Below are 12769 nucleotides of genomic sequence, written 5' to 3'. Positions count from 1 at the left end.
CACGTCTTGTTCTTTGTCACCAGTACCCTCCAAAACTTGCAGCGGACGATGAATACAGGAACTGCCCCGTGGTCTGCCTTCCCACGAACCGTGGCACCATCAAACCTTGAATACTCCTTCACCCAAACTCAACTCAGGAAAGCTGCCTCGGGGCTTCATATCTCTAAATTGACTGCTCTTTCTTTGACCGGGCCGGTGTAGCCTAGCGGTAGTATCATTAGCATTGTACTTAAAGGCAAGAGGGTCCAACTACTCCTGCGGTCACTTCTTCAACCCCTTTTCTGGATGATCCTTTTTTTCGCCGATTTGATTTTTTACCTCTGTATTCGCTGATGATCAACCGCAACGTAATCCAACCTTCACATTTTGATGGGATGTTACTGATTTCATAGAATCTTCTCTGCTAGGATTCTTAGGGGTCACAGCGATGGGTACAATGGCTTCATAAAGTACGCAACTCCCATATCGACTCGTGGGCTCCTCCTTTCTCGTCCTAGCCCTGTAGGCCCAAGCAGCTCATAACTATAGACAGCTCTATGGCGCACCATCGCCGCCTTCCTTGCGACGATGCTCATGGCTCGGAGCCAGCGCGTGCAAACCCTCGTCCACTACCTGCACTACCTGAGCTTGGCGCTCTCTGACCTCGTGCTCTACTTTGTCTCTATGATCTTCCACGTCTTTCACAATCGCCTTTTCAAAGCCGCGCATGTCTTCCTCAATCTGTTTCTCATGTTCGTGGATGTTTTCTGTCACTCCATGAGCGCGACCCTGCACACCACGAAAGTCGCATTAGTATCATCTAACCGTCGGAAGCTTAGGTGATTCACAACAGTGAGTACTGACCTCTACACGTTCCTTCAGGCTCTTGATAGTGCCGTCCAGGCCCGTCAGTTTGCTGGCGATCCCTTCGAGCTTGGACATGTCGAAGCCGCCGATCTTGCCCACGTTGTCTTGCTCGAACCGCCGCGAGTTGGTGACGGACGTGTAGCCGTCAGGGGTGTTGACCTCGATCTCCTCCTTGATGTGCGTGTACATCTTCTCGATGGTGCTCACCACCTGGTGCACGTCCAGCATGCAGCCCTCGCGCGAGAAGTCGCGTTCGCGCTGCTCGATATACTCGCGGATCTTCTTCCACTGGAGACAAGCCACAAAACCCGGACTGGTCAGTTTTATGAAGCAGATATCGGCCCTGGAACGGACTTTGCCAGGGCGGTAATTTCACGGAGCCACGAACCTCATTGCCATAATACTTGAGTCGGGCTGGGAGACCAGATCCCTTGAGGAAGGTGAGGAAACCCGCTATGATGGTGTTGATCGCACCGAACGCGGTGACAGCGTGGCTACTCGACCCAGCGGCGCCCATCGCTGTCAAGGAAGCGGCGACGATGATCTGCAGGAAGTAGCAGGCGTTGATGACAGTCGAGAAGACCTAGTCCCGGAAAGAAACACACATTCGAGTCAGTTTCTGCAGCGAGACAAAGGCACAGTCCGGGTCGCTGACCTTGAAGCTGTCTTTGGATTTCTGCTCCGAATGCACCACGCGCGCGTAGATGCCGATGTTGGAGGCGGGCCGCGTGCCTATGGGGTTCTTCTCCGCGAAGCCCAGCCTCGGCGCGTCCGTGATGCCCAGCATCAGGCGGAACATGGTGAGCGGGTCGTCGCTGGGGATCACGACGCCCTGGTGGTGATGGCCGCCGTCGTTCCCGTTTCCGCCGCCGAAACTCCGCGTGTGTAGGTGCTGGGCTGACGAGTTGGCTCCTACGGTGGATGACAACGGGGCCGAAGTTGTCGATGGGGCCGGGGCCGGTGCTGCTGTAGTTGCCGCGCTCTCTACGTCTGGTCGCAACTCGCCCTGCCGCGGCTTGCGCCTGAATAGTAGGCGTAGCGAGGATTCTATGAAGGAGGCCATGATGGATCGATGGGATCAGAGGTCCCCTCTTGTTCCTCGACTGTGTCAAGCTTTGGGGACTAGGATCCAAGAACGAGTTGTAAGTCTGATGATTAATGGAACAAAAAGGGAACTTTCCAGTGGCGAGCTCATGATATCAAAGGCAAGAGCGCGCCGTTCGGAACTAGCAATGATGCTGTGGATGCGCGAACTCGTTTCTTATGCGAACACAATGCGAGTCCCGTGTCTAAGTCTGCCGGTGTATTAATCTTGGGCGTCGATGGTTTTCGTTAGTCTCTCAAGGGAGGCCGAGGGTGGTGGTCCAGCTAGCCACTTGCCATTTGAACCTGGCTTGCTGGGTCGTCCCCGGCAGCCAATGGCGACCCGAGCCTCCCGTTAAGGTTGCTGCGGGCTGGGCGTTGGAGACTTGCGGCCTAGCGCGCCAAGAATATCAAATGCGCAGATCGGCACGTCGGACCACTGCCGTTGTTTTGTCATTTGCCTGGTCGAGTTGCCGGCAGGGATAAGGGTTGTCACAACATGATAAGGAGGACACACACCTGAGGACTGATAAGAGAAGGAGCTGGGCTGAACAAGCAATCAGGTAGGGTGCTGTTGACGTCGGGGTGGCTGATCCCATGCATATTAATTTTGGCATCATGCATGCACCTGCCTCGAACGGCTAAGATGGGGTTCTCCAACAAAGCTGAACTTGGCTACGGACGAATCAATGCCCATCGGCTGGCTTACCGTGTGGTCGGTATTAAGCGGTATCGTTTTTAAGGCTGCCCAAAGACAAGGTGGTTTTTTGCAGCCCCTATCCTAATTGGTCTCATTGTCCCAACTCGAACTTTCATGACGACTATCAACGTTCGTTCACCAAAGAACTTGCCCTGGAAAAAGTAAATCTTCTGGAAATACAGGTGGGTACTTTACATCTCCTGCTTATTTATACCTTTCTATCCATCTAAAATCACGGCCTCTGATACGATAACAATAGCCAGGGGCTCAGCGTGTAAGTGACAAGATCCTTTGAATTGCAATTGAAATGCAGAGGTGGATAGCTAGCATTAAAAGCAGCATGAATACATCACAGTAAGCCCAGTTTGGCAGCGTTTGGTCCTCGTGCCGTCTTTCTATATGGCACCTGATATAGTTACAGCGACGCTTGGTGCGCTTGACTCACAAACGATGGGTCTTGTAAGGGGTTTGCGGATGTTTAGCTGCGGCTCTTTCAAAGTTTAGGGTTCATAACCAAGGAATTTACATTGGCTGCTGTTCGGAGGTTAAGATATTCTGTGGTTTTCTGTAACTGTGAGCAGTACCCTTTTGATATATTGGGTAGACTCCAATTAGAGTTTCTTATACTATTGGTAGCAACCAATCACAACAACAGCTCTAACTAGACATCCTTTCCAGCACATTGGGAATGACATTAACTGTGTGAAACTCATGTCCTACCGGAGAAACCTGAAACAATAAGTACAATAACCCCATTGTGCGTGACATTAATTTTGTCCCATTATTGTTTATGAGTTGCGCCCAAAAGGTGTTTCCGAGTCCACCATGGGAGAACTAAAGCACCTCTGGGACGAGCTCGCCCGCAACAAGGCCAATAAGAGTACATCGAAGAAATGGGGGTTTACAATCTACCTCACCGACTATAGCAACAAAATACTCTGCAAAGAATATTTGAAACACCTACAGAGCGCCATTGAATTCAACATCAACCCCCTCCAAAACTCCGGGCCCGTCTCTGACAAGAAAGAGACCGACGACCCTGATGATGAGAAGAAGAAAAAGAAGGCCCCCAAGAAGACCAAGAATACGGTGATCAGGAATGCTTTTAAGTTCGTCGTCATAAAGGACAGCAACATCGAGGGCTATACTACAGCACAAGTTCGCCAATATCACAAGCAGAAGATCCGGGAGTACCTCGACTCTGAGCCCCATCTACCTGACGGCAACGAACGCACCTCAAAGAAGAGAAAGATCAACCATATCGAGGAAAGACCACCGGCCCGAGAGAAGGAGGCAGAAGAGGAACCAAAGTGTACGGAACTAGCGAACCAAAGAAAAAAGCGATTTGCATCACCAAAACCGACATCACCACCAAAAGAAAAGAAAGAAGATCAAGATGAAGATCAAGATGGACAAGATGACGAGGGTAAGAAGACAAAAGAGAAAACGAAACGGCCACCCCCGCGCGAAGAGCGCTTCGGCCAGGTCTGGCAGGACTACTTCATCCACGTCGACAGCGCCGTCCTGGAGAAGTTCCAAGAGTTTACCGAGGCGCGGGATAGAGAGGCGAGGTACCTCCTCAACCCCAAGCTTCACGCGTACGACGACGCAACGCGCATCGTCGCCATCGTGGGCGAGGCCGAGCGCTCCGACTACCGGCTGCGCGGCCTGTCCTCCTGGTGCCGCCACACGAGCGTGCACGACCGGAGCGTGCCCGAGCTGTCGATGGACTGGCAGCTCGTCGAGGCCTCGTCCCTGCCCGCGCTGTACGACCACCTCAGCCGTCGGCCGCTCGGGCGGGCGCAGCTGCTGGCGGCGCCTCCCGGGGGCGGCGGGGACGGAGGGACGGGAATATGTCGGGGGCCGCTGAATGATGGGCTATATACGACTGTTGGCAGCCTGGTCATCGAAGCGGCGGATCATGGGCCGTGGTATGAGCTTTTCTGTTTCCCGCCTTCTGTCAACAGTATGTAGATGCCGTGTGGATCTCGGTGGCCGCTGGGGAGGGTAGCTGCTCTGATGTTCATGAAGAGGGGCCTCGTGGGTTTGACACTGCAGGCTTCTCGTAATTGAGACTGGAACGTCGAAAATCAGTTGCGAGTTGGCAGACCTTCTTCTATTGTCAGCCTGCATATTTGTGGCTTGGGCATGCATACGACCAACATGCAGGGGCAGCAGCTAGCCTCTTTTCAGAGGCCTCATTTCGTAGTAAGCCATGACCCCTCATCCCTGTAGGTGCATCTCCGCAAAAGTCCAGCTGATCATATCTGTTCCATCACGTCTGGCAGGTCTCTTTTCCAACTTCTCCAATCATCTTCTCGTGCCTCCCGCACCTCTTCCTGAGTCTCCAATCAGCAAAATATATGGACCTATGCCATGCCAAGATATGTTGCTCAGCCGGCCCGCCATCCAGCCCTGATGTATGATGGCCCCGAAGACGTCTCAGACGACCCAACGACATCAGGTGCAGACTGTCAATCGCCGGCACGTGATAAAGCTTCTAGCAGCAGCTCAAAGACAAAGAAAAGAGACATCGAGCAAGATATGCTCGAGGTACTTCAAGCGATACATGACAATGGCAAGCGTCAGATTGAGCTTCTCGAAGCGGTTGCGTCAAGTCAGAATCTCTTGGATAAGAAGGGGCGCATAAGGAAACGGAGAAAAGCGGCCGAGGGGGAAAAGAAGTTATCAGGAACCCCAAGCCACGGAAGACAGATGACGAGAGCTGTGCAACCTGGAACGCTGTCCCGTTTATCGACAAAGCCGTGGACCTGTTTACAAGCACCGACGAGGATGACAAGCTATCCAAGATCATAATACTTGGCATAATGGGCGCCGGATCCTCTTCAATAGAAACGTTCGATGTGGCTGACCAGTCTTGGGATTTTCTCTGGCGAGGGCGTTACGAGACTCACATCAGCGTACTGGTTACATTGGAAAAGAGATGGGATTACGCCGTAATGGGAAGGCCAGACAAACTGCGAAGATACCTCGAGGACCTTCGAACTATGCGCGAACAACTCGAAAGCAGGGAAAGAAACCTCCAGCCATGTTTGTCATTGAGGCGTGGTGGAAACTCGATACGACTCAAGTTTGCTCAGCCCTACTCAGATTCAGACCAATTGGACTCGGACGTGGCTGCATATATCATGCAGAATTGGCACAAGGGAATTGTCGCCCGCTTTTGGCCGTATGCGAAGATCATAGGCGGCAATGCTGATGATTTCGAGTATGCAAGGCGGCTCGAGCCCGTGCCGGTTCGATTCAATGGTCACAACATCTTCCAATTCCAACAAATTGGTATGGTGATGGAGTTCATGGGTGTCCAAGCCCCGGGAGGCCCTACATTGGTGAACCTCCAGGAAGTGTGGGAATTCATCCTTGTTTTCGTATGTTCTTGGAAGGTGGCACAGCGGGTGAATGAGCCATATCCATCTCGTGATAGGATCCTATCCTACCCGCAATGGATTTCACCGAACGACTCTGACCAGGTGACGCGCTTAGCACTCTGCCACTTGAAGCATATGATGCGGGTTTTCTCCCCGCTTCACAGCAACAATCGATCAAATCCAAGGCCCGTGGATTCGGTTGGGCTACAAATGTCCCGTGTCACTGGAGGTTTGGAGAGAACGGGCACGATGAAGACGAGCCAGGGGTTTGTTCGACTCTTGGAGCTGACAGAAAAGAGGGCTGGGCTGATGATGACGACCACTATCGATCGAGATCCGCCCGTGTTTAGACTCTTCTGTCTGGCAGACTGGGAGGTGCATGGCCGAGATATTTACAAGAATATTAGCCCTGACGAGGTCATGACACGCAGGTGGTATAGGGGAATTGCCCTCTTCCAGGAGGCACTTTTGGACTGCTTCGAGTTCTGGAACACAGAATGGGAGAGAACTATGAATGCGATAGATGCCGAATTGAAGGTACAGGTAAGTCTTGACCCCATAAAGCTTATCACAAGAGTTACAGTCCCGCTAACCCTTCGTAGCTCGAAGACATATTTGATCCCACAACTAGGACACGTTTGATGTTCGAGTCGATGTCCGACAGCAAGTTCGAACAATCTGAGACGTACTTCTTCGTCATTGAACTCCTTCGAATCGCTTCAGATTGGATTACGGAGGCAACGGCGGATCTAGACGGCTTGCGCCTGCGAGCCTGCAGCCGTATGAACTGGAAGCACAAAGATGCTTATGCATTGATCGAGACCCGATGGCAAGAAGTACTTGGAGTGGCCAACAAGTATCAAGGCGATCTGCTGAAAAGGATAGAGAAGAAAAGAGAGGAGGTTTACAGTTTGCGTGAAGCAGTAAGTGTCAACATAACCATAATAATAGGAGTTGGTTCGATCCGTTTTCTTGACTGCCACTGACACAATATAGCTCTTCAACGCCACATCAGTACGGGAGGCGACCAAAGGAACACACATTAATGAGTATATACTGGTATTTACCGTCATGACAGTGCTTTACCTCCCTTTGGGGTTTATGGCGGTGAGACAATCCCTTATACGCCATCGTGATGTGGATCGTAACTGACTATTGGGTGTCTACTCAGACTCTCTACGGCATAGATATGTTTGACTTCGAGGTGCCTGGCCAGACGACTCAGTTCGCCGTTACCACAACTGTCGTATCGGTGGCTACATATTTGGCAGCTTTGGGGCTCCTGTATGGAGTAAGACGCCGACGCAAAAAGGGCAGCTATCGTGGAGTATGGGGGGAACTCATAAGAGATGCCGCGATTACAATTGGTCATGCGGCAAAATCGTCCCCATTCAAGAGAGCGTTCGGTGTACAGACTGGGTCGGTCGTAGACGAATACGATGCCCAAGAGGGAATACCAGAAAACTTGAAAGGGATATTCTTCACTGACACGGAACAACACACCGGGGCATCGGAGAAGCAACAACCCCAAGGGTGGCTGAAGTATGACAGGTGGATGAGAGATAGACTACGAGGTCGCGGGGTCGGTCACGGTACTAGTGCGGCATGATTGAGTGATGAAGAGAGGCAGGGAAATGATTGGAAATCTTCGGACTGGTAATCTTCAGCTAGTTAGATCTCTTCTTATCTAGTACATGGGATTTAATTTCTGAACCTCGGGTGCGCGCTACCTGCGTACTGAGATGGGCTTGAGGCAAGATTCATGGATGGTAGAGATCGCTTCGGGTGACCTCTCTCAGGGGCTATAGTTTGGTCTTATAGCTTAAGTGTCTCCAAGAATAATCCAGACACGTCATGTTCCAGAGACGAGACTATGAAGAAAACTCCTTGCAGGAGTGTCCTTTGGGAAATGACTGCTTTAGATAAACCGACGTTGCGAAGTGATGATTGGTTTGATTTGGTGTATTCTTTAACAAATTATTACCAATCGTTCTGCCCAAGTATAGCAAAGAGTATCATTGGTGAGTCCTCACCCACATAAGTGCCCGTCCTTACTTCCTGAGCCAGTCATCCAGTTTCTTGAACTACTCCAGGCAAAGAGGCGGTTCAATAGGAGCACAGGAGACGTGCAAGAAATAGCGCTCCAACGACCATGATAATACTGAGCACTACTAAACCTTCATTGCAGGTCAGCTTATGTCATAGGCACGCGAGTAAATGGTGAGGGTAGTGTATAAGTGAGTTTACGGTGGTTTGAATGAACTTACGAGGTGATAGTCCGCCACAAGCAGGAGCAGGCCTGGGAAACTCGGGTGTCTTTTCTGGAGACTTTCTTTCGCGGGATCTCTCACGGGGCTGCGGTGATAAGTGTTCCATCTCCGTAGGAAAGATGCTTTCCAGTACATCCTTACATGTGATAGTGATCGAGGGCTCCAATCCGGACTCTTGGGTCTCCTCGTGTTTGCTCAAGAGGTCTGCCAAGAAGCACTTAGCCCTTGTAGACAGTATCGCTTCGGACCTCCATCTGAATCCACACCATTCCCGTTGTACCCCATTATCGAGTCTAAAATGACCAAGATTGATGCGATCGTCTTTGCTGCCTCCCCGCAACATGCGATGTAGCTCTTCCCTTTTGGCTTTGTCTTTGTCCAACATCCAGACGAGGAAACAGGCTGGGCGTATACCGTGATTGAGGAAGGCTGCAATCAATGGCCAGACCTTCGACGGCAGGGGCGGCGACTCGGCATATCTTCGAAGTATGACCGCATCTGTACCTTCTACCCAAACTCCTAGAAGACAGAGCCATAGACTTTCGAATGATGAGGCCCCAACTTTAACTGATATGTGCCTTGACGCAATGCCGCTCTCCAAGAGAATTTCAACAACCTCTTGGCAACCTGAAACCCCTCGAAGAACACCGTCAAGAGTGTTATGAAGAAGAAGGTTGTGATACACTTGGCTGACGCACCCCAGTTGATTATGGACCCGAGTCCATTCAACATACTGGTCCAGTCCGTAACGGCAAGCGATCATCAGAGCTCTTGGAAAAGATCCTAGCTTATCCTGTTTGATAGATATCATCTGCTGCAAGTCCCAGCATGGAGCGTTGTTCATAGTTCCAAGGTCGATGGACCAAAGAAGTTGTGAAAAGATATCGTCAAGCCTCTTGTGACGTATGGAAGTTGCAAGCTTTGTCCAACGAATTAGAAACATCATACGCTCCGAGAATTCGCTGTATTGGGGTGAAAATGGCCACTCTTCCAAGCTTAAATATTCGCCATGCCTATAATGGAGAACGTAGTTAGTTATAAGACTCAAGAACTGTAACAGTTGGGGAAGGAAGTGTACATAAGTCTATGGGCATCTCTAGATACCATCCATGCCATGACGTTTAAAATGTGATCTCTGCTGATTCCGAGCGCAGTCAATTGCCGTTCTGTATGTCGTTCCAGATATTCGGGAATAGACCTATGCAGAAATTCTACAGTCCTACCCAATTGTCCGTAGTCTGCAACTTCAAGCAAACCTAAGCAGCGACCTGATACCTGGGTCTCTGCGACGGTTAAGAACTCGCTATCATATTCTTCAGACTGGTATGGCCCCGCAATGGCCCTCTGAAAGGTTTGGTTGAGAGTCAGCCCAGAGTCCATTGCTATGAAAAGGCAACCGGCTGCAAACAGAGAGACAAAAGCGGTATCATATGTCCTGAGTTTGAGGTAATCGTTCCTTGGCTCCTCGGCAAGGACGATGGCCAAGAGGATATAAACCTCCTTGCGGTAATGGTCTTGGTCGATTTCGTGGAGTATTCGTTCAAAGAGTCCCTCCAACGCTCTCGGAGTTTCTAGTATCCTGGCCTGAAGTTTCTCCAGGGGGTCGTGGTTGCTCAGCCCACGTTGAATAGATTTGATGACCAGAGAAACCCAGAGGAAAACACCATCAGCACGGTTGGCGAGCTGTTTCATCATCGATTCACATCCGTGTTGGCTTTTTTTTTAAAGATGTTGGAAAGATATGTCGTCCATCAACGTGCCATTGATATGATTCAGCATGTCTCTGAATGTAATATCCTGCAACCTGATTCGGTGTACAGCGTGGATGCTTTCAAAAGCTGGAAGCTGTCGGCTCGAAACACAGGCTTTGACCTGACCGTTAGAGGCTTCTATCCAGCCCATCATCTGTCTGGCCAGATCCGAGTGGTTGATGTTCTCGGCTGCCTCCTCAAATTCGTCCAGACCATCAAGGAAGAGGCAAATCTTGTAAGGAGCGAGGCTTCTGTGGCGTTGAAACCCAAGCAACCTATCAAAGGCTGCTGACATGTCTTCAGTACCAATGTCGAGATCCTCCAGTAGGTCAATGCTGAGCTTGGTCTGATATTGGCGGGGAAACAGATCTCGTGAAAGTTCAGGGACAGCTTCGAGTATTTGCGCCACAATACTCTGTTTCAAGCCTCGAAGGGTATTCTGTCGCCAATCCCCACGCTTCCAAAAGAAGAACTTGACCACCACCAACGATTCAGAGCCCGTCCATCTGTGGAGAAGTGCCCTTGTTTGTTCGTGCTTCGTAATAAACTTCATGAGCGTCGACTTTCCCGCGCCAGGCTTCCCAGCAATGTGGAGGATACCGCTGCCAGTGCTTAACCACGATTGAATATTGTCCTTTGCCCGGATCATTTCCTCGGGCATTTCTAACTGGCCCGAAGACCCTTCAGGTTGTCCATGATCATCATATATCCATTGGTATGTGAATGGTGAGGCATCAAGCACCTCATCGTACCGAGAGTTCCGTACGTTCAAGATTCGAAGGATTCTGTTGGTATTGAAGCGAAAGATGGCCTCGCCAGTCGCGATTTTCAACTTATCAAAAATGAGAACCAAGTCCTTCCCCGAATCTTGCTCAAACTGATTTTTGATAGTTTGGAGATCGTTTTGTATATGTTGAGAGTCAGAGCCGGACTTTTCCAGGATCTGAACAATTGCTCCGACCTGTTTGCTGTTTTACGTTCATCAGTATATATGCAGCACTGAAGCATGGGTTCGAGAGACTTAGCCTTCCGACAACTGGAAAACGCACCTGGTGTTCGTCACTAAAATCATTTGCAAAGTGTCTCTGCACTCCTTGAGCTTCTCCAACTGCGCCTGAATGCTGCTCGCCTTGAATATCGACTTGAAGGCTGCTTTCGTACTATGACGGAGGCTTCCGGGCTTTCGAGCTTTGCAATCTTCGAGGATGATTCGCAATGCCTTGATAGCCACGTGGCTTCTCTCAAGCACTTCTTCAAGACGTCGATCCAGATCGGTCTGCGCTATCTTCTCACCACTATTAACCAGTTCGTTCCTAATTTGTTCCATGTCTGCAACATGGAGTTCAATCCGGACATGGTTATCCTGCTGCCCGTTGGCATCTTCGTGAATATTCTTGATTATTTTCCCAGTCTTGTAACCACGTTCGACCAGGTCGAAAACGTTACAGACCAAGGACAGCACGCTCAAGGGATCCATAGCGCCTTGGCTGCTTGGGCTCTTGGCCCTCCGAGATTCCAGAGATTTTCGAGGCAGAGAGGCTCGCAAGTAATGCGCAGGAGGACAGAGGACTTTGAGAAGGTGTGCGATTTTCTGTTGTCGTGAATGTCTATGTTTGATGATCAAATGTTGTCAGCAATTGGCGGCTGCGTGCTGTTACGCACAGCCCAATCATATTGCTGACCCCGCCCGTCATCAGACAGGGTAGCAACTCGTTCATAAGACACGTGCAGCTGTAAGCATTGCCAGGCGCCCTGCACATCTCAGTACTGCCTACTCACCTCGGAATAAGTGGTGGGTAAGCATATATAGTAAATTTCGCAAATGGTGGGCGACCGTAAGATAGTATACCTTTATATACCTACGTTTTAAGAGTTTAAGTCATCAGTATTTCTTTTCTCTAATTTATTAACGTATGATATTTTTATACACTAAGCTCTTAGGAAAGCTAATAACATAATACTATAATAATAAAATTGAAAGTCTATATGTATCTAGAGTAGGTAGTTTCTACTCATTCCCGATAAGGAGAGTGGCATCGAATATAATTATATTACTCACTACCTACCCGAGAAGTAATTGCGCCTTGCTTGCAGTCTCGTATACTTTATTAGACGTTAACGAAAGCCTCACTTGACATGCGTCCCGTGCTTGGCAACCCCTCTGAATGCCCTCTGTCAAAAGCTTTCTGGTTCGGATATCCAGGTCATTTGCGGACAGGATTTCCCAACCTATAAGCCCAAGGCTTCCTGCGGAGGTCTTCTGTCCCCAACGTCATTGGTGCTGATTGGAAAAGCCAGGTCGATTGAGCCAACTTAAAGAAGATGAGTCTCAGGTAAAGCGTCAAACTCGAGCCACCATGTCATAACACACACGCATCATCAACCTCAACAAGAACGCCCGCAAATGGCATTAATCAGCGTGATTTTAAAGAGAGACATGATTTTGCCGAGTCTGGGTGTCAGACTGCCGAATGTTTGTCTCGGGGAGGATCCCCGACCCCGAGCCTCCTGTTTGCAGTGCCAAGCATGCAGGCAGTGCCTTTGGTGGTCTTGGCATGCGCGGCAAGATCAGTTCGGCAACGGAAAGCTTGCTGCCATTGCTCCTTTCTAGAATGAAAATCATATGGGAACATGATAGTGGCTATGTCGCCATAGTTGGGGTAACTTTTCGGATTTATACGATGATAGTTGATTCCTTCAAGAAAGCTGCGACGTGGTGAGTCTTGACAA

At 50.0% G+C, this 12769-nt stretch overlaps 4 protein-coding genes across 4 annotated transcripts; 2 read left to right on the top strand and 2 right to left on the bottom strand.

Annotated features, from left to right (window-relative positions):
- Positions 1-534: 534 nt before the first annotated feature.
- Positions 535-1909, bottom strand: PG998_002613 (uncharacterized protein; the record flags this gene model as incomplete). The annotated part of the gene is made up of 4 exons (XM_066869431.1): positions 535-768; positions 844-1134; positions 1235-1429; positions 1502-1909. 4 exons carry the CDS (start codon positions 1907-1909, stop codon positions 535-537), a joined length of 1128 nt encoding a protein of 375 aa, XP_066737846.1.
- A 1545-nt stretch (positions 1910-3454) lies between these two features.
- Positions 3455-4603, top strand: PG998_002612 (uncharacterized protein; the record flags this gene model as incomplete). Its single annotated transcript, XM_066869430.1, has 1 exon — positions 3455-4603. One exon carries the CDS (start codon positions 3455-3457, stop codon positions 4601-4603), a length of 1149 nt encoding a protein of 382 aa, XP_066737845.1.
- Positions 4604-6267: 1664 nt separating this feature from the next.
- PG998_002611 (uncharacterized protein) lies at positions 6268-7170 on the top strand (the record flags this gene model as incomplete). Its single annotated transcript, XM_066869429.1, has 3 exons — positions 6268-6561; positions 6621-6941; positions 7015-7170. The coding sequence occupies 3 exons, from the start codon at positions 6268-6270 to the stop codon at positions 7168-7170; spliced, it is 771 nt and encodes a 256-aa protein (XP_066737844.1).
- Positions 7171-9442: 2272 nt separating this feature from the next.
- PG998_002610 (uncharacterized protein) lies at positions 9443-11712 on the bottom strand (the record flags this gene model as incomplete). Its single annotated transcript, XM_066869428.1, has 5 exons — positions 9443-9486; positions 9545-9971; positions 10107-11007; positions 11089-11646; positions 11702-11712. 5 exons carry the CDS (start codon positions 11710-11712, stop codon positions 9443-9445), a joined length of 1941 nt encoding a protein of 646 aa, XP_066737843.1.
- Between the last annotated feature and the right edge of the window lie 1057 nt (positions 11713-12769).

This window comes from Apiospora kogelbergensis, assembly GCF_038363985.1.
Source record: "Apiospora kogelbergensis strain CBS 113332 chromosome Unknown utg000001l_segment0_segment0, whole genome shotgun sequence".
NCBI classification, from domain to species: domain Eukaryota; kingdom Fungi; phylum Ascomycota; class Sordariomycetes; order Amphisphaeriales; family Apiosporaceae; genus Apiospora; species Apiospora kogelbergensis.
This window is presented reverse-complemented; position numbering and strand designations above follow the sequence as displayed.